Source organism: Phocoena phocoena, chromosome 1 (assembly GCF_963924675.1).
Source record: "Phocoena phocoena chromosome 1, mPhoPho1.1, whole genome shotgun sequence".
Classification (NCBI taxonomy): Eukaryota; Metazoa; Chordata; class Mammalia; order Artiodactyla; family Phocoenidae; genus Phocoena; species Phocoena phocoena.
Window position 1 is genome coordinate 21768382 of NC_089219.1, and position 27856 is coordinate 21796237.

The window sequence follows — 27856 nt, forward strand, 5'->3', positions numbered from 1 at the left end:
TCACCTCCTCCCACTTTCCTCAGTGGGTTAGATCCCTCCTCTGGGCTTGTCAAGCCACCTAACACAATGAACGGCAGTCCAGTGGCTTAATTCTCCCTCTTGAGGGCAGGGTGGCCTGGGGTCCCCTCTATCTCCATGGGACATGGTTTCCGGCATAAATGAGCAGATGACTCTTAGTCTTGATTCATTTGTGGTCAAGCATCTCGATCTCCAATAAGCAGTTATGTTCCTTTGATGGCAAATGCCTGACATTTTATACGGTATGTTTGTTCTGCTGGGGTGGGGCAACATGAAAGTTTCAAAAGTAGTTATTTGCCTGTCATTGACTGGGGTTGAGTGAGTCTCTTGGAGAATCCAGTTGCTGGCTGTACCAACATTCTTTGAGGAACTGGCAGGACTGGTGCTGCTTCCTACTTGAGAGTCCAAAGTCCTGGCAGGTACAGCTCCTTGGGCAAACCCTGCTCACACCCTGACGGGCAAAGGAAGAAAAGCTAGAGGAGCCAAAGGCCTCCAGTGTCTGGGACACTCAGCAACAGGACAGGAATTCTGCTCTGGCACGTGACCACCAACACCTAGTTGGGAAGCCTGTGGCTTGAACACTTGCTCCGGGAGAACCTGATGGCTCCCATGAGGCGAGCCCCCAGGATGAGGCTGCCCGAGCTGCTGATTTTCCTGGCCCACTGGGGAGTCACCAAGGCTGGACAAGGTAGGCACTGAGAATGCCTGTGATCTCTCTGTTTGGTACTATGAACTCAGGGTCTAGGGCTGCTGGAAACTGCTCACAGAAAGCTGAAAATGCTGATAAAACTAAAAGGCAGGGAGCTAGGCTGGGGAGGCTGGGTGAGAGAGTTAGTGGGTGGTGGAGGTGCTGTTTGAGCCTGAGATTTTAAGTGGAGGTGACAGCTGTCCACAGGAGGGACATTGACATTGTTCAGAGGTGTGGGTATGTAAAAGCCAGCCAGCTGGTAGAGGTAGAAGGTGGCAGGAAGATTCAAGAATTCATTCAAAAAATATTGGTTGAGTAGCTCTCAAATCTAGTATTTTATTCTAACTCTGTTGAGGCATTCTACTAACCTCATTCCCTTTTTTTAAAAAATAAAATTTATTTATTTATTTATGCTGGGTCTTAGTTGTGGCAGGTGGGCTCCTTAGTTGCAGCTCGCAGGCTTCCTTAGGTGCAGCATGCTGGCTCCTTAGTTGTGGCATGTGAACTCTTAGTTGCAGCATGCATGTGGGATCTAGTTCTCTGACCAGGGGTCGAACCCCAGGCCCCCTGCATTGGGAATGCAGAGTCTTAACCACTGCACCACCACGGAAGTCCCCTCATTCCCTTTTTGACCTGTAAAACACTTTAGAATTTCCTAACAGAGTTTACTCTTGTTTAGAAATTTGCAAGGGCTTCTTTTCTGCAAATGCCACCAGCAGATTATAATTTTGGCAACAATGTAGGTCTTAGTACCACCAGACTTTGACCTACATCATTCATGGTATAAAGTTAACCCTTGCAAGATAACTCCTATCTCTCTCTTAAAACAAAATCAGTTAGCCAGACTCATCAAGGAAAAAAAGGAGAAGACTCAAATCAATAGAATTAGAAATGAAAAAGGAGAAGTAACAACTGACACTGCAGAAATACAAAGGATCATGAGAGATTACCACAAGCAACTATATGTCAATAAAATGGACAACCTGGAAGAAATGGACAAATTCTTAGAAAAACACAACCTTCCAAGACTGAACCAGGAAGAAATAGAAAATATAAAAATACCAATCACAAGCACTGAAATTGAAACTGTGATTAAAAATCTTCCAACAAACAAAAGCCCAGGACCAGATGGCTTCACAGGCGAATTCCATCAAACATTTAGAGAAGAGCTAACACCTATCCTTCTCAAACTCTTCCAAAATATAGCAGAGGGAGAAACACTCCCAAACTCATTCTATGAGGCCACCATCACCCTGTTACCAAAAACAGACAAAGATGCCACACAAAAAAGAAAACTACAGGGCAGTATCACTGATGAACATAGATGCAAAAATCCTCAACAAAATACTAGCAAACAGAATCCAACAGCACATTAAAAGGATCATACACCATGATCAAGTGGGATTTATCCCAGGGATGCAAGGATTCTTCAATATACGCAAAACAATCAATGTGATAAACCATATTAACAAACTGAAGGAGAAAAACCATATGATCATCTGAATAGATGCAGAAAAAGCTTTCGACAAAATTCAACACCTATTTATGATAAAAACCCTCCAGAAGGTAGGATAGAGGGAACTTACCTCAACATAATAAAGGTCATATATGACAAACCCACATCCAACATCCTTCTCAATGGTGAAAAACTGAAACCATTTCCTCTAAAATCAGGAACAAGACAAGGTTGCCCACTCTCACCACTATTATTCAACATAGTTTGGAATTTTTAGCCACAGCAATCAGAGAAGAAAAAGAAATAAAAGGAATCCAAATCCGAAAAGAAGAAGTAAAACTGTCAGTGTTTGCAGATGACATGATACTATACATAGAGAATCCTAAATATGCTACAAGAAAACTATTAGAGCTAATCAATGAAGTTGGTAAAGTAGCAGGATACAAAATTAATGCACAATCTCTTGCATTCCTATATACTAGTGATGAAAAATCTGAAAGAGAAATTAAGGAAACACTCCCATTTACCATTGCAACAAAAAGAATAAAATACCTAGGAATAAACTTACTCAAGGAGACAAAAGACCTGTATGCAGAAAACTATAAGATACTGATGAAAGAAATTAAAGATGATACAAACAGATGGAGAGATATACCATGTTCTTGGACTGGAAGAATCAACATGGTGAAAATGACTATACTACCCAAAGCAATTTACAGATTCAATGCAATCACTATCAAACTACCAATGGCATTTTTCACAGAACTAGAACAAAAAATGTCACAATTTGTATGGAAACACAAAAGATCCCAAATAGCCAAAGCAATCTTGAGAAAGAAAAACGGAGCTGGAGGAATCAGACTCCCTGACTTGAGACCATACTACAAAGCTACAGTGATCAAGACAGTATGGTACTGGCACAAAAACAGAAATATAGATCAATGGAACAGGATAGAAAGCCCAGAGTTAAACCCGCACACATATGGTCACCTTATCTTTGACAAAAGAGGCAAGAATATACGATGGAGAAAAGACAGCCTCTTCAATAAGTGGTGATGGGAAAAGTGGACTGCTTCATGTAAAAGTGAAATTAGAACACTCCCTAACACCATACACAAAAGTAAACTGAAAATGGATTAAAGACCTAAATGTAAGGCCAGACACTATAAAATTCTTAGAGGAAAACATAGGCAGAACACTCTATGACATAAATCACAGCAAGATCCTTTTTGACCCCCCTCCTTGAGAAATGAAAATAAAAACAAAAATAAACAAATGGGACCTAATGAAATTAAAAGCTTTTGCACAGCATAGGAAACCATAAACAAGCCGAAAAGACAACCCTCAGAATGGGAGAAAATATTTGCAAACAAAGGAACTGACTAAGGATTAATCTCCAAAATATACAAGCAGCTCATGCAGCTCAATATTCAAAGAACAAACAACCCAATCCAAAAATGGGCAGAAGACCTAAATAGACATTTCTCCAAAGAAGATATACAGGTTGCCAACAAACACATGAAAGTATGCTCAACATCACTAATCATTAGAGAAATGCAAGTCAAAACCACAGTGACGGGGGCTTCCCTGGTGGCGCAGTGGCTGAGAGTCTGCCTGCCGATGCAGGGGAAACAGGTTCATGCCCCGGTCTGGGAAGATCCCACATGCCACAGAGCGGCTGGGCCCGTGAGCCATGGCAAAAAAAAACCACAGTGACGTATCAACTCACACTGGTCAGAATGGGCATCATCAAAAAATCTACAAACAGCAAATGCTGGAGAAGGTGTGGAGAAAAGTGAACCCTCTTGCACTGTTGGTGGGGAAGTAAATTAATACAGCCACTATGGAGAACAGTATGGAGGTTCCTCAAAAAACTAAAAATAGAACTACCATAAGACCCAGCAATCCCACTACTGGGCATATATCCTGAGAAAACCATAATTCAAAAAGAGATTGGGGCTTCCCTGGTGGCGCAGTGGTTGGGGGTCCACCTGCCGATGCAGGGGATGCGGGTTCGTGCCCCGGTCCGGGAGGATCCCACGTGCTGCGGAGCAGCTGGGCCCGTGGGCCATGGCCGCTGGGCCTGTGTGTCCGGAGCCTGTGCTCCACAAAGGGAGAGGCCACAATAGTGAGAGGGCCGCGTACTGCAAAAAAAAAAAAAGAGAGAGACAGGTACCACAATGTTCATTGCAGCACTACTTACAATAGCCAGGTTGTAGAAGCAACCTAAGAATCCATCAACAGATGAATGGATAAAGAAGATGTGGCACATATATACAATGGAATATTACTCAGCCATGAAAAGAAACAAAATTGAGTTATTTGTGGTGAGGTGGATGGACCTAGAGACTATCATACAGAGTGAAGTAAGTCAGAAGGAGAAAAACAAATACCGTACGCTAACACATATATATGGAATCTAAAAAAAAAAAGAGGTTCTGAAGAACCTAGGAGCAGGACTGGAATAAGGATGCAGATGTAGAGAATGGACTTGTGGACATGGGGAGGGGGAAAGGTAAGCTGGGATGAAGTGACAGAGTGGCATGGACATATATACACTACCAAATGTAAAATAGATAGCTAGTGGGAAGCAGCCGCATAGCACAGGGAGATCAGCTCTGTGCTTTGTGACCACCTAGAAGGGTGGGATAAGGAGGGTGGGAGGGAGACGCAAGAGGGAGGGGGTATGGAGATATATGTACACATATAGCTGATTCACTTTGTTATACAGCAGCAACTAACACAACATTGTAAAGCAATTATATGCCAATAAAGATGTTAAAAACAAAAAATAACGAGATCAGGTTAGCAAATGATATAAAAACTTCATTGTTTGGGACTTCCCTGGTGGTCCAGTGGTAAAGAATCCGCCTTCCAATGCAGGGAATGCAGGTTTGATCCCTGGTCAGGGAACTAAGATCCCACATGTTGCAGGGCAACTAAACCCGTGTGCCACAACTACTGAGCTCCCGCGCCTCAACTACAGAAGCCCGTGTGCCGCAAACTACAGAGCCCATGTGCCCTGGAGCCTGCCTGCCACACCTAGAGAAAGAAAAAACTGCATGTCACAACTAGAGAGAAACCTGTGCGCCGCAACCAAAGATCCCGCATGCCTCAACTAAGACCTGACGCAGCCAATAAATAAATAATAAATTAAAAAAAAAAACAAAAAATTTGTTGTTTTTCAAGACAAAGACAAGCTTTCCTAAGCTTGAATTTATAGTTATTAAAAAAGAAAACAAACAAAAAAAAAGAAAACAAAACAAAGAAGCAAACAACAATAAATCAAGACACAAGAAAAAGAATGTCCTGGGCAATAAAAGAATGATTTTAAACCAAAAAATATGTCATGCACTATTCTAGGAACCAGGGACGTGGCAGAAATAAACAAAAGTCCCAGACCTGGTGAAGCATTCCTTCACCTCCGGAGAAACCTCTGAAAGACACATGAACAAAGAAATACATATTCCAGGAAATAACAAGTGTTATGGAGAATAATAAAGCAGAATAAAGGAGTGGAGGGGATGGCGGGGGGAGATACTTAAGGGATAGCCAGAGAAGAGCTGTCGAATAAAGTGACATTTGATCAGAGATTTAAGGCAGCAAAAGAGAGAGCCACGTGGACGTCCAGGAGAAGAACATTCCAGCAGGATAGGACGGAAAGTGCACAGGCCCTGAGCAGGACGCACAGGCGATGTGTGTAAGAGAGAGCCTGAGGCCAGCTGGCTGGAGCAGAGAGGATGGGGAGGGTGTGGGGAGGGATGTCAGGGGTTACAGGGGTGGGGGTAGGGCTGGTGGCAGCTCATGTACAAACCTGTAGACAATTTTAAGAACTCAGAGTGAAATGGGATATCCTTAGAGGGTTTGGGACAGAGCTGTGGTGTGATCTGAGTTGTGTAAGTTTAAAAGGACACTTGGGCTGTTGTACAGAGAAGCGCCTGTGATGGGGTAAAGGTGGGGTGAGCAAGTGATCTCAGTTTGCCTGAGACTTTCCTGGTTTTAGCACTTAAAGTTGGGCGGCCTTGGCAGTCCCTCAGTCCTGGGCAAACTGGGATGACTGCTCATCCTGGTAAAGGAGAAAGAGCAAAACCAGTGACGAGGCTACTGCCATCACCCAGGGAGAGGAGGGTTGCTGGGAGATGGTCTGACTCAGGACAAGACTTGCTGACAGGACTTTCCTGGTGGCGCAGTGGTTAAGAATCCACCTGCCAATGCCGGAGACACGGGTTCCAGCCCCGGTCCAGGAAGATCCCACATGCCGCGGAGCAACTAGCCCATGAGCCACAACTACTGAACCTGTGCTCTAGCGCCTGCAAGCCACAGCTACTGAGCCCATGTGCCACAACTACTGAAGCCTGCGTGCCTTGAGCCCATGCTCTGCAACATGAGAAGCCCGGGCACTGCAACAAAGAGTAGCCCCCGGTCGCCACAACTAGAGAAAGCCTGTGTGTAGCAATGAAGAACCAACGCAGCCAAAAATAAATAAAATTAAAAAAAAAAAAAAGACTTGCTGACGGAGGGTGTGAGAGAAGGAAGACTCAGAGGTGACTCCAAGGTTTTTGTATCAGCAGCCGGCAGGACGAGGTTGTCATTTGCTGAGATGTGGGAGGAGGAGAGGGCGGTTTGATTGGGGACATGCCCTGAGAGGATGTGTCATTCCCTGGGAGGGTGACTGCTTGGGAGAAGGTCAAGAGTGGCCGTCCTCCATCTACTTGGACACAGAGACCCTGTTCCCCTCTGGGGGACTCAGGGCCCTGCCAGTCTGACTGGAGACTTAGGAATGATTGAAAGTATCTCCACCCCCTCACTGTTTCACTTTTAAATATGTTTTCTTAGAAATCCAAATGCCAGCAGGCACCCCCTTCTCAAGCCCAGGGTCTTAGTGGTTAAAAAGAATCTCCCCTGCAACCAAAGCACTAAGATGTTTATTGCAGTGTTGTTTATAATAATGGAAAATGCTAACAGCAATAGAATAGCTGAATAGATTATGGTAAAACCACCAGACAGAAAAGTTTTAAGATAATACCATAAATTGAAAATATTAAGTAACATTTATTAAGTACTTACTATGTGGCAGGCACTGCTAAAATTTTTACATGATATCCTCACAACAGCCTTGTGAAGTAGGGAGTATCAGCAAGGAAACTGAGCCTTAGAGAAGTTAAATAACTCTCTCAAGGTCACACAGCTAGTTAAGTGTCTGAGTCTGGACATGAACCCCGGCTGTACATCTTCAATCTGTTTATAAAATAATGTTATATAAAAACACACAAAGAGGGACTTCCCTGGTGGCACAGTAGATAAGGCTCTGTGCTCCCAATTCAGGGGGCCCAGGTTCGATCCCTGGTCAGGGAACTAGACCCCACATGCCGCAACTAAGAATTCACATGCCACAACTAAGGAGCCTGTGTGCCACAACTAAGGAGCCCACATGCTGCAACTAAGGAGCCAGTGAGCCGCAACTAAGACCCAGTGCAACCAAATAAATAAATAATTTTTAAAAAATAAATAAAATCACACAAACAACAGTAAGGAAAATAGCCAAGAAGTGCTAACATTTATTTTCTGAGCACTTATGATATGCCATGCTTGTGCTTGGTGCTTGACATATGTTGTCCTTTTAAAACCTATTTGAAAAATGAAGTGAAAAAACCTCCTTTGATTTTTATAGTCCCTGTAAAGTAGATACTATTACCATTATATCCATTTTGCAGATGAGGAAAATGAGACTCAGGGGACACAACACCCGCCCAAGATCCCACAGCTGAGAAGTGGCAAGACCAAGTTTGTACTCAGCCACTTTATCCGTCATGCCCTTTGATGGGTCCTCTTGGGATGGTGGGTTTTATAGGTACTATTTTTTTTTTCTCTTTTCTCCAAACTTTCGGGAAGGTATACGTCTATAATCTAAAAATGGAATTAATTTAAAAAGAATTCCACAGCACCTGTAAGATTTTTCAGAATCCGAGTCTCTTCCTGGAGTGCAGAACTTTGAGACACCAAATCAGATAGCAGTCAACCCTGTTTTGCATAAAACCGTGGGGATTCTAGAGCCGGCAAGTCACAACTACTGAGCCCGCGAGCCTAGAGCCCATTCTCTGCAACAAGAGAAGTCACTGCAATGAGAAACCTGCACAATGCAACGAAGAGTAGCCCCCACTCACCATAACTAGAGAAAGCCTGTGTGCAGCAACGAAGACCCAATGCAGTCAAAAATTAATTAATTAATTAAAAAAAAAGACCTTATTAGACTTTAGGAATGATTTTTGCAAGTCTCCTCCACCCCATCATGAATCATTGTAAAAGTATCTCACATTATCTATGATTTTATATATATATATGATTTTTAATGACATTTTTAATATTGCATTTGAAATGGATTGTTGGTTTCGCTACCATAGTTTTTTTTTGTTTTTTTCTGAACTTGGGAAGCAATGCACTCTTTTTCAGGCCTCAGACATTTCCATGAGTCTTACAAAACTATTAGGCCCTGGGCCCTGTATCTGTTGTCCCCAGTGTACAAGGTGGGCCTGATGACTCCTTTGGTGAAGAAGGAGGAGGGCCAGGAGACTTTTGCCTGCCCAGGCACAGGGAGCAGAGCTGAGCTCTCAGAATTAAAACTAGAGGGTGTGCTGTGCCACTGGTCCTCCGCTCAAGGAGGACCAGCCAGGAGGGCACAGGATCTGTTTTCACATTGTTCTGTTTCAAATGTCCTGGCCCCAGACCTGCACTTTCCTGCAGAGGACAGCAGCTGAGGGGACGCTGGGGCAGGCAGGGGAAGGACACAGCCACTCCCCTGGTCCCTTCTCCCTTCCATGGCAAAAGGGGAATTTCAGGACACCCCAGGGACCAAATTCAAAGTAACTGCTGCTTGGCTTTGCTGAGCGCTTATGCATATTCTCTCATTTTAAACCTCACAATAACCATAAAAGCTGGGGGGCGCTGTTGTCCCCATTTTACAGATGAGGAAACAGGCACAGAGTAAGTTCACCCAGCTAGTGGGCACTGGAGCTGGAATTCCAACCCAGGTCTGTGCCCTCAACTTCTCACTGGATTTGATGCTAAATTTATTCATAGTCTTAATAATTAATGAATAACAATGACAGCTAAGATTGGTATACCTTTTCTTAAAACTCAAAGATTATATGAATACTTTCTTACTGTAAAATATCCAAGCAGTATGAATATAGAAAGCATCTTAATTTTCATGAGATTCCCCAGGTGAGGCAACTGCGTGGTAATGTTTGAGAAGCTCTGGTCCAAAGGATAAAGTGTTAAAGTGCCCAACTCCCCACACCCTCCCAGTCTCACTCCTGGCCCCGCAGGTAATTGCCAGGGACAGTGGTGTGTTGAGAGTCTTCTGGACTAGCTCTTTCTTGTTCACTGTCTTATTTGATGCTCACAACAAGCAGGGCAGACGTCAAACACCCTCAGGCCAGCTGGCTTGCCCAGAGAGCCTGGATTAGAAACCCAATAACCTGTCTCCCTCTCCAGGAGGTGCCCATCCTTTTTTCCATGACATGATAATTAGAGCTTAACTCCTCACATTCTGTGACCAACTCCATAGAAGCCTGTGGCTCCCATCTTTTATGGGTAACATAGATGTATTATAAAAGCCTTCTGGGGGCTCTGAGTCAACATTGTGTCTCAGCTTTGCAGTCAGAGAGGTTGGGTTCGAGCCTCAGTTTCCTCATCTGTGAAATGGGCATAAGAATCCCACCTCACAGAATGGTTGCAAGGATGAAATGAGATGAGCATGTGAAGGGCACCTGGCTAACATTCTTTGAGTGCTTACCAGTCCAATCATCCTCCCCACAGCCTTGCTCATTCATCAGCTATATGGGCATCTTCCACATCCCAGGCACTCTTCTGGGTGCTGAGGACACAGGGATGAACAAGACAGGCTTTATGCCCTCATGGGACTGACACTAAAGAAGGGGAAGATGGCTGACAAGCAAGCCAACAAGATAAGTTCATGTGTGAGAGTGCTCTGAAGAAAATAAAACTGGGGGAGTCACATAGCTAGTGACCAGAGGGGTGGGAGGAAGTGGAACTTGAGCAAAGGTAGTCAGGGGGGGCTTCTCTGAGGAGGTGACCTTCGAGCTGAGGCCTGAATGAAGAGGAGAAAGCAGCCGTGCGATGACCTGGGGAGGACTGGGGAAGGTGGCAGAGGAGCCAGAAAAGAGGCCCTGTGAGGAGAGCGGGTGGGTGGGGTTGGGCAAAGCAGCAGAGGAGGGATCTGTGATCAGACACCACAATGAGGACACTGCAGCCTGAGGTGGAGCCCCTGCCTAGATCTCTGGCTCTCTCTGCCATTCTTTTTCTTTTTCTTTTTAATTAATTAATTTATTTATGGCTTACGTGCGGGCTTTCTTTTTAATTGCGGCGAGCGGGGGCTACTCTGTTGCGGTGCACAGGCCTCTCATTGTGGTGGCTTCTCTTGCTGTGGAGCATGGGCTCTAGGCGCGTGGGCTTCAGTAGTTGTGGCATGTGGGCTCAGTAGTTGTGGCACAGGGGCACTAGAGCACAGGCTCAGTAGCTGTGGCACGCAGGCTTAGTTGCTCCACGGCATGTGGGATCTTCCCGGACCGGGGCTCGAACCCGTGTCCCCTTCACTGGCAGGTGGATTCTTAACCACTGCGCCACCAGGGAAGCCCTAATGAACGTTTGTTGAATGAATGAGTCTCTTGACTGCATGGGATTCACTGATGACCTTCCACAATGCTCTTTTACTTGTAATGAGTACTTAACATATTTAATCTTTTGTCATCTTTATTCAGTTCAATAAATTAAACATTGACTGAGCACCTGCTGCCCACCAGGCACTGTGCAAAGCTGAAGGGGCTTATGGGGGAAAGTGACAGGCAAACAGTGTGATGGCTACTATGAGAGGGAATGGGCCAAATGCTGTGAGAGCCAAGAAGGAAGAACAGGTGGATTCTTAACCACTGCGCCACCAGGGAAGTCCCTCTCTCTGCCATTCTTTCCACTGTCCTGGCCTCTCCTGAAGTCAGGCCTTTGAGGACGTGGGCACGCATGCACGCACCCATGCACACGCATATACATACACACACAAAAAGCACATACACACATATGAACACACACATACACATACATGCATGCACGCACTCAGAGGTCCTAGGAAGTGTGAGGGAGGCTGCAAGGAGTTTTAGTTCTACGGCTGACTAGTCGGGAGCTTGCAGGAAGAGACAAACCAACAGCTGACAGCCTCAGGCAAGGAGTTTCTGAAGTGGAGAAATAACCTTTGAGTACTTTGAGGGCTGATGTCAAAGGGGCAGAATTGCTCCATGTTTGTGGTTAGTTGAGAAAGAGCTGGCTTGAGGCAGGGGAATGGTCTCTGCATGGTCTGCAGAGAAGGCAAGGGACCCACGTGCCAGAGAAAAGGGCAAAGGGTCTCTCGCTTCCACAGCCAACCTCGCCTGGCCTCAGGCTTAGAAGCAGGTGTGACCCACTCATCGCCTCTGGCAGAGGCTTGGGAAAGTCCACCAACTCTACCCATTAACTAGTTGAAATGGGGAGGTTATTTTCTTTCCTCTGGCTTAGGATTTTGCCCCTGTAGAAGTAATTTCAAATATATTAGTGATCACAATTTGTGTGAAAAGTTTAAATTCCCGCCATTATAAACAAAGACTTTCAGTTTGGGTAAAAAATTAAAATGCAGGCATAGACTATCTACAAAAAGACATAGTTAAAATAAAAGGCACTGGTTTTACCCCCTTAGCAATCACATCTTCCTGGGAGAGGATAGGGAGCCAAAGGACCCCCACCATTTACCATGATATCTCAGGCATGTTGACCTCTGAACCTTAGTTTCCTTATCTGCAAAGTGAGGTCAATCCCTTCAGGGCTGTAGTGAGGATGACTATATAATGACCTTGGGAGGGACCATGATTTGCTTAATCAGTCATTTGCAACTTAGTGCGTACCTTTGTTTTTTTTAAAATAAATTTATTTATTTATTTAATTTTGGCTGCGTTGGGTCTTCGTTGCTGCACATGGGCTCTCTCTAGTTGCGGCGAGCAGGGGCTGCTCTTTGTAGCAGTGCATGGGCTTCTCATTGTGGTGGTTTCTCTTGTTGTGGAGCATGGGCTCTTGGCACGTGGGCTTCAGTAGTTGTGGCGCTCGGGCTCAGTAGTTGTGGTGCACGGGCTTAGTTGCTCCACAGCATGTGGGATCTTCCTGCACCAGGGCTCAAACCCGCGTCCCCTGCATTGGCAGGCAGATTCTTAACCACAGTGCCACCAGGGAAGTCCCATGAACAAATTTTTGATCCTTTCCTGAGTTGAGGTTTAGATCAGGAGAGGTGGGCAGAAGTTCAGAAGCATCTGGAGGAAAAGTCAAGGAGTGAGATCAGGGTCCAGACTTTACCTTCAGGCCTTAGAGCCCCACTGACGGTCCTGTGGCGGGGACGGGGGGGAGGGACGGCTTGAGGGAGTGGGAGACTGACTAATCCAACCCTGAAAGCAACAAAAGCGAGACCCCCAGGCCCAGGCCCATTTTCCTGGGATGGGGTGGGTGTTGACTGTTGGCTCTGAGTCTGAGCGACACAGGAAGTGGAGGAGGAAGTGACAGCAATGGTGGAGAGTGAGGAAATTCCAGGCCTCACCACTGCTTTAGCCAGAAATAGGATTTAGGACAGAGACCAAACCTGTTCAACACCCTCCTTCAATAAGCATCATCGAAACCACCTACACCAGGTCTTGTGCTCAGTGCAGATGATAAAGCCAATCCATGTGGCCAGTTTCTTTGGATTCCGTTCTCTGTATTACACCAAGAGATTTTTGGCATTTTACCCCACATCCAGAGTCACTAACAAGTGTACCCACAATAAGAAACTCAACCCAATCTGCAGTTACGTTCCTTATTTTCCGGCCTCGTACTTGTAAACTCCATTTCCACACATATTCCCCAGGTTTTTGCTGGTACTGATCAGCAATATCTTACAATGCATGTGATGTGTCAGCCTTCTCCCAGGTCAGATTTTTGTATGTATTTCCCTGCTGAAAAGATTTGGCTCTAGTTATGGTCTCAGAGAGGTGAAGCAACTTGCCCATGGTCACACAGCTAATATGTGGCTCCAGAGCCTGGGCGCTTAACCCACCTTTGCTTTAAAACAAGCACTCTGCTTAGAACTCCCAAAGCATTTCTTTTTTTAAAAAAAATATTTATTTATTTATTTTTGGCAGCGTTGGGTCTTCGTTGCTGCGCGCGGGCTTTCTCTACTTGCGGAGAGCAAGGGCTACTCTTCCTTGCGGTGTGCGGGCTTCTCATTTTGGTGGCTTCTCTTGTTGTGGAGCACAGGCTCTAGGTGCGCAGGCTTCAGTAGTTGTGGCACGTGGGCTTAGTTGGTCTGCAGCATGCGGGATCTTCCCGGGCCAGAGCTTGAACCCGTGTCCCCTGCATTGGCAGGCGGATTCTTAACCACTGTGCCACCAGGGAAGTCCCCCAAAGAATTCTTGAGGGTCACGCAGTCCATCTCTCATGCTGCTGCTGGGGAGACTGAGGTGGGGAGATAGAAAGGGGCTTGTCAAAGGTCAGAGGTCAGGGACAGAACCAAGCCTGTCTTCTGCTCTGCTCAGTGCCTCCCTGGGCAAAACCAGGCCCTGGGTTCGGAGAAAACTTCCTTTTACCTGTGCAAGCTCCCTTCCCCCAGCCCAGGGTTCCCTTGACTCCCTCCACATCCAGACTCAGTGAGAGACCTGCACTGAGCAGGGACTCCTTGCCTCTGCAGGGAAGTTCTGGCACGTCTCTGACCTGCACCTTGACCCGGACTACAAGGTGTCTGAAGACCCCCTCCAGGTGTGCCCATCCGCTGGCTCCCAGCCGGTGCCCAGTGCGGGCCCCTGGGGCAACTACCTCTGCGATTCTCCCTGGATCCTCATCAACTCCTCTATCTACGCCATGAAGGAGATCGAGCCAGAGCCAGATTTCATCCTCTGGACTGGGTGAGAGCCATCACCACAGCTACCCTTCCCTGGGCCACCACCTGTGCCCCAAGCCTGCCTGGCACCTTCCCCACACCATCTCCCTCAGTCCTCACCAGCCCTGTTGCAGAGAGGATGAACCTGAAGCTCAAAGCTTGTCCAGGGGAGCCTGGGCCTGGCTGATTCCAGGGTCTGTGCCCTTGATCTTGTGTCTTACGGCCTCAGCAGAATATGGCTCTCACTGAGGCTGGGGACACGGTCATGGCATGTCTGGGCATGTGGGGAACTCCCGGATTTTAAGTTGGGGGTGGGCGTGGGGGTCGCTGAACACTGGTGCCACTCCCAGCGGGGTTTGGGGACTGCAAGCCCCAGAGATCCAAATACAGGGAGGGGAGAATGTAGGAGGGCTGAAGGTGAGCCAGCATTGGGACCAAGTGTCCTGGTCAGCTGCAGGCCACCCCCGGCTGCCCTGGCCCTGGGGATCCTCACTGGTCAGAGCCCTACTCTGTGTGGAGGGAGCTTGAGGGGTGATTTCAGCTCAGCCACAGAGAGGCCATTCCTGCTGCTCATCCATGGATGCTGCTGGAAGTCCTCTGAGTTCCCTCAGCACTCGAGGTCCTTCCTTCACTCATTCGTTCCTTCCCTCCCTCCCTTGGTAGGTCAGCCTGTCTTGTGCTCACCCCCAGGAGACGGGGGGAACAGAGGTGATAGGGACCTGGACCCTCCTTCAGGGAGCTCGTGGTCTCTCGGGCGACACAGACAAGGCCACTGACCATTATATCCCAGCGAGGAGAGAGGGTCACTGGGTGGATGGGGGAGCTTCACAGGGCACCTGACTCCCTCTGGCGGGATTGCGGAGGACTTCCCGCAGGAAGCGGTGAACCAGGGAGCGGGTGAGGAGTGCTGGCAGGAGCTCGGGCTGCTTGTGTCCTCCTCCAGCCTCTATGGACACTTCTGTAGGGAAGGCGGGATCAAACCCACGGCGTCCCCAGCTGCCCCTCAGTGTGACATGGGAGCGATCGGAATGACCCTCAGATGGACTATGTGGTCAGCAGCGGGAGGGGCAAGGCTGGACACTTAAGAAATGTGACAGTGTCTCAGCAGGGGCCTGGGCAGCTCTGGCTTCCCTGGGCTCAGGAATCCATCTAAGGAGAGAGTGAGATTTAGGCCACGACCCTGGCCTCCTGCTGTCTGAGGAGGGGCCCTTGGAGAAATGCGTAACATTCTAAAAGATTTGATCCCTCTGGGAAATTCATGACCCTTTAACAGAAACATGATTTTTCTGGGAAATCTCTGGGACTTGCAGAGGTGTATGGCATTGGACAAGATGACCTCTAGGACCCTTCATAGTTCTTCAATTTCTAAGAAATTGGACCTCTCCGGGAGAATTGCAGTTCCTTGGGGGATAACCTATAGAAATTGGATGTGTTTTTGCAATCCCCTGAGGGATAACCTGTAGAAATTGGTTGCGTTTTCTATCACACAGAATTAAATGCTCCAAACTAGAAAGAAAAAAAAGGGATTTTGTTCTATCTTCGTATTCCTGGCCTGTCCCCAGGGAGGACAGGGCTAAAAGGCCCCTCTTACTGCCCTAATGAGGGTATCAGAATCACAGTAGGATGTAATGGATGTGAGCATAGACTCTGGAGCCAGGCTGACTCGTTCAAACTCTGACTCCACCACTGTCTAGGTGCATGCGTTAGGCAGGATCCTTCACCTTTCTGTGCCTTGGTTCCTTTACCTGTCAAATGGCACTAACAATAGAACCTATGTTGTAGGGTTATTATGATGAACAAATTAGTGGATAAGGGTACAATACACAGAAAGTACCCAGCACAAAGTGAGCCAGTGTGGGCTGCCAGTAGCGGTCTCAGGGCGATTCAGCTAATTAACTTCCCTGGGGAGTCTCTGGGCAGCAGCTGCCTCGCCCCGTCGGTCCAGCAGAGTCCTCAGGCTTTAGTTGTGAGCACCCCGCAAACCTCCTTGCCCACTTCTTCCCCCACCTTGCTGCATCTTTCTAAGGTGGATCCAGGAATTTAGGTCTGTCAAACGTGGGGGACTAAATGGTCCTGGGGTAGGTCCTCGACCTACCAGAGTAGATCTGAATTCTATATTCTGAAGCCAGCTCCAAACTCCTTAGAACCTTTGGGGAAACTCAGAACTCAGACATGGCTTCTTCATCCCAAGCTCCCCAGGGGCTTGCAGATGAGACTGGAAACCCAGAGCTTCCCTCTCAAGACCATATTAACTGCAACCTAGCAGCTACTACATTATATATATATTTTTTCCCCCTTTATTGAAGTCCCATAAATACTCTGTGTGTAGATACCATTATTGTCCCTATTTTATAGATGAGCTAATAGAAGCTCAGAGAGGTTAAACAAACAGCCCAGTGACTCACGGCCGGTCAATGACAGAGCCTGGGTTTGGACTTTGTCCCACGTGACTCCCAACTCCAGCCTGGTCATTCCCCTTCAGTAGCTGTCTGAGGCTCAGTTCTGCAGTCTCTTTTCTTGTGGTAGAGCCGTCCCTTCTTTTCCTTGTGCCACTTCCCGAGCTGCCCGGCGGTGTTTTGCAGTGATGACACGCCCCACGTGCCCAACGAGAACCTGGGAGAGGCGGCCGTGCTGCAAATTGTGGAGAACCTGACCGAGCTCATCAGAGAGGCCTTTCCAGGTAAGACTGTGCCCCAGGTCCCCACAGCACTCCCTGATGCCCAGGCGGTGCCTGGCACAGTGGGACGACAACGGCAGCAAGATGCAGAGGAACGACCTTCACCCGTGGACAACGATGGCTGCTGGCCAAGACCCGGGCCAGGTACTTCACAGCGATTGTGTCTTACCTTCCAACAACCCTGTAAGGAACATGAGAGTTTGTCAGCCTGTGGATACACATAGAATCCTGTTAATGGTGTTAAAAAACCAAATTCAACTGAGTAAATCTGAAGATCTATTTGGCTGTATTCAACAATTCACGAATCAGGCAACATCCCATCTAGCAAATAGAAAGGAGCTCCAGGAACTTCCCTGGTGGTCCAGTGGTTAAGACTCTGCCCTCCCACTGCATGGGGCGCGGGCTCGATCCCTGGTCGGGGAACTAAGATTCTGCATCCTGTTCAGTGCGGCCAAAAAGAAAAAAAAGAAAGGCACTCCAAGGAGTTGTACGAATGGAAGGTTTTATAAACGGAAGGCGGTGGAAAAAGGAAGATTCTAGCAAAAAGTGGATTGTTTCAGGCAAGGTTACCTCCATTTACGGGAAGGGGTGGTGTCTATCAGGCAGATTTCCTCACTAGTGCTGACCAGGTAATTCCAGATTGACTGTTTAAAGGTCACATTCTTGGGAGAGGCTGAAACTTCAGTTAGGTTAGGTATGAACTTGGTTAATACCTAACTTGATTTGCTGACCTGGGACTTAGCACAAGTAACTCCATTTTGGACCTGTTGTTTCTTTTTTAATAATGGAAATGCCTGACATTTCACTGGCTTCTGTCCTGACAGTTTAACACCAGACTCACAGCCCCTTCTCAAGGCATTTACTGTTATATCTGGGCATCTTCCCTGGGTGAGTCTCACGTGGGCTCGCACACAGCCCTTGCGTCCTGCTGTGGCTCTGGAATTGCCATCTACTGCCTTTAAACCGTCCCAGCTGCCGGGACTTTGGGGAGATGCTGATTTCCAGCCAAAGTGCTGTTTTGTGGTGCAATCCGAGGCCTTCAGAGCCTGGGAGAGCAGGCCAGGACCGTGAGTGATTATGATAGCAACCCCACGGGACTTGACAGGGAGAATGTAGCCTGGGTGCTCCATCTAACGGCCCTTGAAAATGGCTTTAATCAGGCTGTGCCAAACACAAGGTCCTGGGGGCTGAATCAGGCTTTCAGCCCGCCAGCTGGACACCTGTGAAAGCAGACCCCCTAGGACCCCCCCCATCCCCCAATCTCCTTTGGGTTCCAGCACAGCTGCTTCCTCTAAAGGTCTTGGTCATGGGTCCCCAGGACCCAGATATGAAATAATGATAATAAAAACAAGTAATAGCAGTGGCAAGAACAGCTATATGTATCCATGGATCAAGGGCTACGTGTCAGGCACTCCTCGAAGAATATTAGACGCCTCAGCTCATTCACTGTCAGGAAGGGGACTCGGGAGACTCATGGAGAGTGGAGCTGTCTCACGTTTTTACTGATGACAAATGTGAGCCTTGGGGTCTAGGAAACAGGCAAGGTTGAGGACGCAGATCCTGGTTTGAGGACATCTCTTACCTATCACTCCTACTGCCACTCCAGGAGGGGTCCCCCCCCAAGCTGCTGCTGTTACCATCCCACATCTGTCCCCGAGGCAACCTGATTTCTGACACCCCCTTCCCTCAACGTAAATCAGTGTGTGCAAAGAAGTTGCCTTGATGCCTTTAGTCTATGTAACTCAGCCCAACCCGACCCAACCCAGATATGCTTGGGCTAGTTCATCTCCCAGCAGAAGTCGCTACTACGTTCAAACCAGGACACTCTCCCCCATGGCAACAATAGGTATTATTATCCCCAGTGTATAGATAAGGAACCTATGGCTCAAAGCTAGTCAGTTCCTAGGGAGGGATTCAAATTCAGATCCGACACTGAGCACTCTTTTCTCTGCTCCACATGGGGCTTCAGGAATAAAAGTGAAATGATGGATAAGAAAATGCTTTACTACTATGACTTAACATACAAGTGTAAATAAGATTTTACAGTTTATAACACGCTTGCACATTTATTGAATTTCCTAAATCCAAGATACCATTGGCTGTAAGATGTTTCATTATTTTATGTATCGCTAAGAAAAAAAATGCTCTCCAGGAAATTCCCTGGTGGTCCAGTGGTTAGGACTCAGCCCTTTTACTGCAGGGGGTGCGGGTTCAATCCCTGGTTGGGGAACTAAGATCCTTTAAGTTGCATGGCGTGGCCAAAAGAAAAAAAAGAAAAAAAATTGCTGTCCATTAAAGTATGACACAGAACTTTCTCATGGCCTCAATGGTAAGACACATCCCACTTATAGAGATGTTAAAATATGAACACATTGGAAGAGGTGAAATGAGGCATTATCTTATTTGAGAATGGTAGCAGCACAGGTCAAGCAGAACACTCCCCATCATAGAGATAAATAAGCTGAAGCAACTTGTTGGAGAAGAGGAAGGGACTGAAATTTGAGATTTTGGTTCCATGTCATGAGTTCTTCCTGCCACGTGTCCCCCCCACCAGAGTCACTGTGAACACTGGTCCCTGTCTCTCCACCGATGGTAAACGCAGGTGTGCAAGGCAAACTGATCCAGGTCCCAATTCAGGTCCTGCCACGCTCTAGCTGGGCCATCCTCTGGACACTCAGTGTTCTCCCTGTGCAAAATGAGGAAAATAATGGTACCTGCCCAAAGGGTTGTTATGAGGATTAAATAAGGTAATCCATACATTCATTTAGTCAGTCAACAAATATTTGAGTGTCCTCTACGGGTGAGACACCACGCTAGGGGTAGGGGATGTGGCCGTGAACAAGATGCCAGGTCGTGCCCCCATGGAGCTTAGGCTTGTAAGGATCTTCTAACAGTGCCCGACACATAGAAGTGGCAAAAACCTGTTACCCCAAACCTGGGTTTGCCTCTTGGTGGGTGTCAAGCCAAAAGACACAACCAAGCCAAAGATCAGGAGAAGGAAGGATTGATTACTTGCAACAAGTAAGGAGAAAACCAGGGATCTTTCCAAATCAGTGTGTCCTTCAACAGCAAAACTGGGGAAGCTTTAAGCTAAGGATATATGCATATTCATGAAGGGGCTTGAGCAGGAGAAAGCAACTTAGAATTGGGGCAAAGGTTGACAGAGTCCAAGCTTTAGTTGATTCAAGTCACAAGGGCCAGCAAAGGTCAGCATCATCATTCCTTAGGTTCCAGTTGATCTCACGGTCAAGGGGGTTTAAATTCTGCCAAACAGCCCAAGACAGTGCTTCAGGCTAAGCTGTACCATTGAAACAGAACTGGGAGTCTTTACAACTGATTTATTATCTTTGCCCTTGTTACTTCTCTTGCCTGATAACAGTAGTTTGTTCTTTTGTTCCCTTAAGATCATTGTTACTGAGATCTGTTCAAGGGCAAGCATTGTAGCCAGGCTCAGATCCCAAAATGGCTTAGGCCAAAAATGGCTTCTCCTATGTCTCTGGGCAACCCCCCACCTTATCTGCTTATAAACCGGGAGAGATAACCTCCCTTCTCATCTGCCTTTGGGATGCCAGGGATTTGTGTTTTCTCTTAAATGAATTCTTTTTTTTTTTTTTTTTAAATAAATATCAGAGCTGTATTTAATTCTGTTGTTTATTTATTTATTTTTGGCTGCATTGGGTCTTTGCTGCGTGCAGGCTTTCTCTAGTTGCAGTGAGGGGGTGGGGCTCGTGGCAGTGCGCAGGCTTCTCATTGCGGTGGCTTCTCTTGTTGCAGAGCGCAGGCTCTAGGCGTGCGGGCTTCAGTGGTTGTGGCACACAGGCTCAGCAGTTGTGGCTTGCGGGCTCTAGAGCGCAGGCTCAGTAGTTGTGGTGCACGGGCTTAGTTGCTCCGCGGCATGTGGGATCTTCCCAGACAAGGGCTCGAACCCATGTCCCCTGCATTGGCAGGCGGATTCTTAACCACTGCGCCACCAGGGAAGTCCTTAAATGAATTCTCATGGCTGCCTCCATCTGTGTTAGAGAGGTGAGGTTTTCTTTCAGGCAGTCACAGCCATGACTTCTGGCTTTGTGAATAATTCCTCATGGGAATTCTACGGCCTCCTCCTTTGGCAGAGCTTAGCATTTCCAGATCTTGTAGGCAATACAGGGTAAAGGGTTTGTTAGAATCATTTTTTCAACTAGGAATTGGAGGCGCCAGGCTTCCTCATTGGTTCAAGTTCACTCCCTGGGGTAAGCCAAGCTCATATAAGGGCGAGGCCCTGCCTTGAGCTCAGAGGAGTTTTTGTTTACTATCAAATATTTATTGAGCAACGACTACATGCCAGACACAGATGTAAAATGAAAGCAGGAGTGAGGCTACTCACAAGGAAGAAATGAGTCTGACAGGCTCCCCTCTCCCTCCTGGGTTCATTCACAGGCCACATCCTCAGGGAGGCTCCCCTGACCCCCACTCCCACCCCTGTTATACACTCCCACAGCAAGTGGCTTTTCCCTTTTTGTGACAGCCATTACTCAATGCCTATCAACCCTATTGCACTGCCAGGCCTCTGGGCCTGGGCCTGGGGGCCCAGGTCTACACGTTTGCATGTACTAGGTGCTCAATAAATATTTGTTGATTCATGAATGAGTGAAACTCCCCAGGCCTTCCAGGGTGCAGCAGACCCCTTCCCTGACAGTAAGATGGATCTGGACTTGACAAGAACAAGGCACACTAAATGACCAAGTGGCTGATCATGGACCTGAAGGTTATTTGGATCCAGCTTTCTCCTCCTCATCTCATGCTTCATTTCTGACCACGGAACTTTCTGCTGGGAATGGAGTTAGAGAACTCACTGCTCTTCCTTCCCAGATCTGAGCCAAGTTCTGCCAGATCCTATCATGTGGTTTTCTGCTCGGCTCTGTATTTTTCCTTATCTGTGCTACAGCTCTTCCCTATTAGCTCTGATAGCCAGTGGCTGAAACTAACTCCACTAAGCACTTTTGCATATATATTCTTATATTTTTCTTTTTCCTCCCAGATACTAAAGTCTATGCGGCTTTGGGAAATCATGACTTTCACCCCAAAAACCAGTTCCCGGCCGGAAGCAACAATATCTACAATCGGGTAGCAGAGCTGTGGCGACCCTGGCTCAGTAACGAATCCATCGCTGTCTTCAAAGAAGGTACTAACACCATTTGCTACTGTAAGGAGCACTTTATGCCAAGGTCTGATCTAATCTTATCTTCACAACATCCCCATGAAATAGGGACTGATTTTATCCCCATTTTACAGATAAGGAGACTGAGGCTTGAACATACCAAGTCACTTGGCCAAGGTCACCCAGCTTAGAGGAGGCAGACTTGGGAGTAGGATCCAGGGCTGATTCCAATGCCCATGTTCTTAACTCCACAGCACTAGTGAGGATCATAAGAGAATATTCACTGAGCATTTCCTGTGTGCCCGGAACTGCCCTCAGCACACTGCTAGACTCCTTACAACCATCCTAGGTAGGGGCAGTGGCCTTCAGTTCAGGCCAGGTTTCTCAACCTTGCCACTGGTAACATTTGGGGCTGGATAATTCTTTGTTGGGGGGCTGTCCTGTACAGTGTAGGGGGCTTAGCAGCACCCCTGGCCTCTATCCACTAGCTGCTAGTAACACCTCCAGGTGTGAAAACCAAAAATGTCTCTGGATGTTGCCAAGTGTTCCCTTGGGGACAAAATAACCAGGTTGAGAATCACTGGTTTGGAGACACAGTATCCCAAAGTGACCTGACCTCCTCTCCTTCCTTTCCTCAGTCCCTTGCTGTTGGGGCTCCCCCTTGGTCAAACCCAACCAGAAGCTCACAGCACAGAAGCCCATAGATTTAACCCACAGCTCCTGGGGCAGAGAGCTGAGTGGAGAAGGGTTGACAGTGGATCTGGAGGGGCAAACACACCTCTATGTTATGCCCATTATACGGAGGAGGAAACTGAGGCATAGAGAGGTTAAGGAACTTTCCCAAGTTGCACAGCTAGGAAGTGATAGAGCCAGGACTTGAACCCAGGCAGCCTGGTTCCAGAGCCTTTGGTCTTACCCACAGTGCCACTCCTATGGGAAAGATGGGACGGGAGGAGGCAAGGGAAGGAGGAGGGGGGGGAGTGAAGTGGAGGGGGACAGAGGTGTGTCTGTTCGGAGGCTGGAGACCCCTTCAGATTCCCCCTGGCTGTGATGTCCTAGGTGCCTTCTATTCTGAGAAACTGCCGGGGCCAAGCGCGGCTGGGCGAATCGTGGTCCTCAACACCAATCTGTACTATAGCAACAACGAGCAGACGGCCGGCATGGCCGACCCTGGCCAGCAGTTCCAGTGGCTGGACGATGTGCTGACCAATGCGTCCCAAGCTGGGGAAATGGTAAGGGCTCCCCACTCGTCCTCTTCCCTCCCTGGGGTCTCTTCCCATACAAGTCCCCTACTTTGGCACAGACTCACCCACTCACTTGAGATGCCCACATCACAGAGGGTCTTTCATCAGCTCGGCACCTGAGGGGGCTGCTTCCATCCTCACAACAGCCCGTGAGGCTGGGACCCTGGAGTCCATTGCAGATGTGAGGCTCCTGGTGGGCAGTGACAGTCTCGAGGCCCACAATAAGTGGTGGGCCTGGACTAGAACCCCAGTCTCCAGAATCCAAGGCCAGCACAGCTGCAGCCGCACTGTGGGCTAGACCTCAAGGGGATGCCCTGCCCTTGAGGTGTGTCCATCTAGTCTGCTGGGCTAGCAGGTCCCCGATGACTGACCCTGTGTCTCATTTGCCTGAGTCCCTGCTCTGACCAGCGCATCCCAGCAGGATCTCATGGCCAGTGCTTTTGCCCTCACTATGCATCAGATACGTTGCTAAGTGCTTTACATGGATGATCTCATTTAACTCTCATATCTCCACCAGTTAGGTGTCCTTCCCGATGAGAAAACTGAAGCTCAGAGAGGTGACACACAGCTGGTGTCCAGCTGCAGCTTGGCTCCAAAGCTCATGCTCTTAACTGCCCTTCCTACCACTGCCCCCGTCCCCCATTCTACCTCTTGCAACGGGGACCAAGGGCCCAGGCATTGTTAGCTGAGAGACTCGAGGAATGTAAGAAGTGAACACACATTACCACACAGCATATGCTACACAACCGTGCAAGGAAGGTTTGGGTACAGTGCCTGAGCTCTCCAAGAAGAGAAGCCTTGTCTCCGAAGGATCAGAAACGTTTCAGGAGGACGTATCCTTTGAGCTGGGTTTTGAAGCATGAGTAGCATTTACAGAAGTGAAAACGAGAAGGGCGCTCCAGGTGGCAGGCATAGGATGGGTAAAGGCACAGCGGGAGGGAAGCATGTGACACATTCATTTCTGGGTACAGGGAGATGCCGGATCACCTGGGAGAGGGATGGGGGAGGAGGTACCTTTGAGCCCATCTGCTTGCCTCTGGGGAGACGGGCAGGTTGTGAGAGGTAGAGATGAAGAGTTGTGGAAGGGGTCTCTGAGCCCCTGCTGGGCACCCCTTCCTCGTAGGTGTACATTATCGGCCACGTGCCCCCGGGGTTCTTTGAGAAGACGCGGAACAAAGCGTGGTTCCGGGAGGGCCCCAACCAGGAGTACCTTAAAGTGGTCCGGAAGCATCATCGAGTCATCGCAGGGCAGTTCTTCGGGCACCACCACACTGACAGCTTTCGGATGTTCTATGATGATGCAGGTACCCAACCTGGAGGGCCACGGCCAGACCAACGCCCTCTTTCCCTCGCCAGCCTCTCAGCTCCACTCTCTCTTGAAAGGTGCCCCCATCAGTGTCATGTTCCTTACACCTGGGGTCACCCCGTGGAAAACCACGTTACCTGGAGTGGTCAACGGAGCCAACAATCCAGCCATCCGGATGTTTGAATACGACCGAGCCACACTGAGCCTGCAGGTCAGGAGCCTTGGGTCTGCTGGGGCCAGGGGAGGAGGGAGGAGGGACCTGATAACACCACTGCCTTCCCTAGCTGATCCACGCTCTACTGACCACTGAGACTCAGGAAGGTCAAGTTACTTCCACCCTTTTAGAGCTCAGGATCAGAAGAACCCTGGCTCTACCTCCAAATCCTGCCACCAAGTCAGGTCAATTCTCCAAATTGCCCTTTGCCCTGGATCATTGTCAAGGCCTCCTACTTGTTCTCCCCGCCTCCAGCACTGCCCTGCTGGAGCTCATCTGGTACAGCTAAGGAGGGGATTAATCTTTCTAAAGCATTTCTTGTCTCTTTCCTGCTCAAAAACCTTCAGTGGCTCCCCAGTGCTCCCAAGATAAGTTGGATCTCTTTGGCCTGGTATTCAAGGTCTCTCACAGTGTGACTCTCCTTGGCCTGGTATTCAAGGTCTCTCACAGTGTGACCTCAGGCCCACTGCCAGGTCTTCTCTACACTGGCTAAGCTGCAGCTATGAGCAAAATCCCACACCTCCTGGGATGTGCTTGTGATTACTGAGATGACAAAGAAATATTATTCCTTAATGTATTCAACAAAACGTGTTAAGCCTCTGCCATGTGCCAGGCCCCATGCTAAGCTCAGGAGATACATACGCGAACAAAAGTCACCGCTCTCCTGGAGCTGACAGACAATAAACAAACACATAAAGTTAAGTGTGGCATGAAATAAGTGCTAAGGAGAAATGAAAACAGGGTGAGGAGGCAGGTGGTGACACTTACGGGGTACGTGTATATGTGTGTGGTGTTAGATGGGGCAGGGAAGTGTCACTGATAGGGTGACATTTGAATTCTGAGTAACTTCAGGGAGTGAGCCGTGGGAGCGTCTGCGGAAGGGGCAGGAAGTGCACGCCAGGGGCCCAGGGTGGGAATGTGCTTGGTGTGTTAGGGGAGGAGCACGGAGGCCCACGAGGCCATGGCGGAGGTCGCGAGCGGATGGGGCGTCAGGTAATGTAGGCCATGAGGATGACTCTGGAATTTTAGAAAACCACCATTCTGCTGGGTGGAGAACAGGCTGTAGGGGGCAAGGGCAGACACAGGGGGATCAGTTAGGAGGTGACCACAGCCACCTGATGGTGGTGTGGGCCAGGGTGGCACCCGTGGGTGGTGAGGAGAGCCAGATCCTGGATGTATTTTGAAGGCACAGCAGACAGGATTTGCTGGTGGATTGGATGAAGGGTGGAAGAGAACGTGAGGAGGCAACGAGGGCTCCAAGGCTTTGGCCAGAGCACCTGGAAGGATGAGGCTGCCATTTACCGAAATGGGCTCACTGCAGGAGAAACAGATTTTGGAGGAAGACCAGAAGCCTGGCTTTCCTGTTAACTTTGGGATGTCTAAGTGGCATCCAGGTGAAAATGCCGAGGGAAGAGGCAGCTGGGTATTCAAGTTGGAATTCCAGAAAGAGGTGGGTACAGAGATTTAATCTGGGTGTTGAGAAAGGACAGTTAAAACCAGGGACTGCATGAGTTAACCTGGGTCCTCGACTCTAGAGTGAATGTATATGGAGAAGAGGTCTGAGGATTTTTAAGAGTGTGGTCCATTGTCCACATGGGCACTCAGACCACAGGGTTCGGGGAAGACTAAATGAAATAATGTAAGGTGCCTAGCAAGAAATTGCCATCCATCCATGGCAGCTCCTCTTAGCCCAGCTCTCCTGACCTAAAGCAGATCTGCAAATTTAGGTGGAAAGCGTTGCACAGATAAACCCTTCCAGATTCTAGTCCTGAAAATGCACCTGAGTACTCGGGGTCTTGGGTGTAGCCCAAGCCCCCTTCAAAGCACAATTCTATAAGCTAGCTCTCTCAGCCAGGCACTCCACCCCACTGCTTTTATATTGCGTTTTTTCCAGTCTTTTTGCAAATATTTACTGACAATCTTCTGGGTACCCGGGAGCTTGCTGGAACAGAAAATGCACAGGCTATGGGGTAAACAAGCTGGGTTCCAATCCTGCCTCAGCCACCTGTGGGACCCTGGCCAAGTGAATTAACCTCTTTAGGACTCAGTTTCCTCATCTGTGAAATGGGGAAAATAAGCAGTTACCTCATCATATTCAATCAGAGGATGTCTGCCCAGCATACCCGGCAACTAGTAAATGCTCAATAACTAAGAGCGGTCAGGATTACAGCTATTAGAATCTGGGGGCAAATGCAAGGTGGAGGATCGGGGGCGGAAGCGGACACCTGCTCACAGCCGGCCCGCCTCGCGCGCCCCCTCTGCAGGACATGGTGACCTACTTCTTGAACCTGAGCCAGGCGAACGCGCAGGGGGCGCCGCGCTGGGAGCTCGAGTACCAGGTGACCAAGGCCTACGGCGTGCCCGACGCAGGCGCCCGCTCTATGCACGCGGCGCTGGGCCGCATCGCCAGCGACCAGGGCGCGCTGCAGCGCTACTACGTCTACAACTCGGTCAGTTACGACACGCTGGCCTGCGACGAGGCTTGCCAAGCTGAGCACGTGTGCGCGCTGCGCGAAGTGGCCTTCGACGGGTATGCCGCCTGCCTGCGCGCCCCCGGCGTCGCGCCCGCGCCCCGCCTCGCGCTCCTGCTGGTGGCGCTGCTGGGCCTGCGCACGCTGCTTGTGCCGTGACCTTGGGCGCCGCCCGCTGATTGGCTTGGCTCGCCTTCCTCCTGGTAAAATGGGGAGAGCATCACCCCCGAGAGCTGGACTTTCCACCCTTTCCCCGGCGTCCGCAGAATGAACTGGGACGGGACAGCCGATCAGGAAATGAAGCCCCAAGGGCCCCACCAGAAGCACATTTCTTTCAAGTTTCATGTTTTATCCCAAACACAATGCTCGTCGTGCATGTTATTCTGTTATTAATTTGTAAATCATGTTTAAAGTAACTCCCTGGCCCAGTTATTGAATCCCCCTCCTCCTATTCGGATAATCCGAGTAAAATGAGCTGCCAGGAAGATGCGCCTGGTTGATCCAGTGCCCTCTGTCTCCCCTGGCACACGGCCCGGCCTCAGAGGCAAACTTAGCAAAGTCCCTCAGTCAGGGATCGGAACGGGCCTTGGCGTTCTGTTGTTTTGTTTTGCAACAATGCAGACGTGAGACATCGCAGTTCTAGCCCGGGCGCTAATCTCCGGGCCATATTCGCCGTTTTGGGTCTCCAGGAGCCTCAAATGTAA

General features: G+C 48.7%; 1 protein-coding gene across 1 annotated transcript; it reads left to right on the forward strand.

Annotated features, from left to right (window-relative positions):
* Positions 1-457: 457 nt before the first annotated feature.
* On the forward strand, positions 458-27568 carry SMPDL3B (sphingomyelin phosphodiesterase acid like 3B). Its single transcript, XM_065888673.1, has 8 exons — positions 458-706; positions 13915-14128; positions 16686-16783; positions 21798-21941; positions 22977-23149; positions 24285-24465; positions 24545-24678; positions 26946-27568. The coding sequence occupies exons 1-8, from the start codon at positions 619-621 to the stop codon at positions 27309-27311; spliced, it is 1398 nt and encodes a 465-aa protein (XP_065744745.1). The 5' UTR covers positions 458-618; the 3' UTR covers positions 27312-27568.
* Positions 27569-27856: the final 288 nt, after the last annotated feature.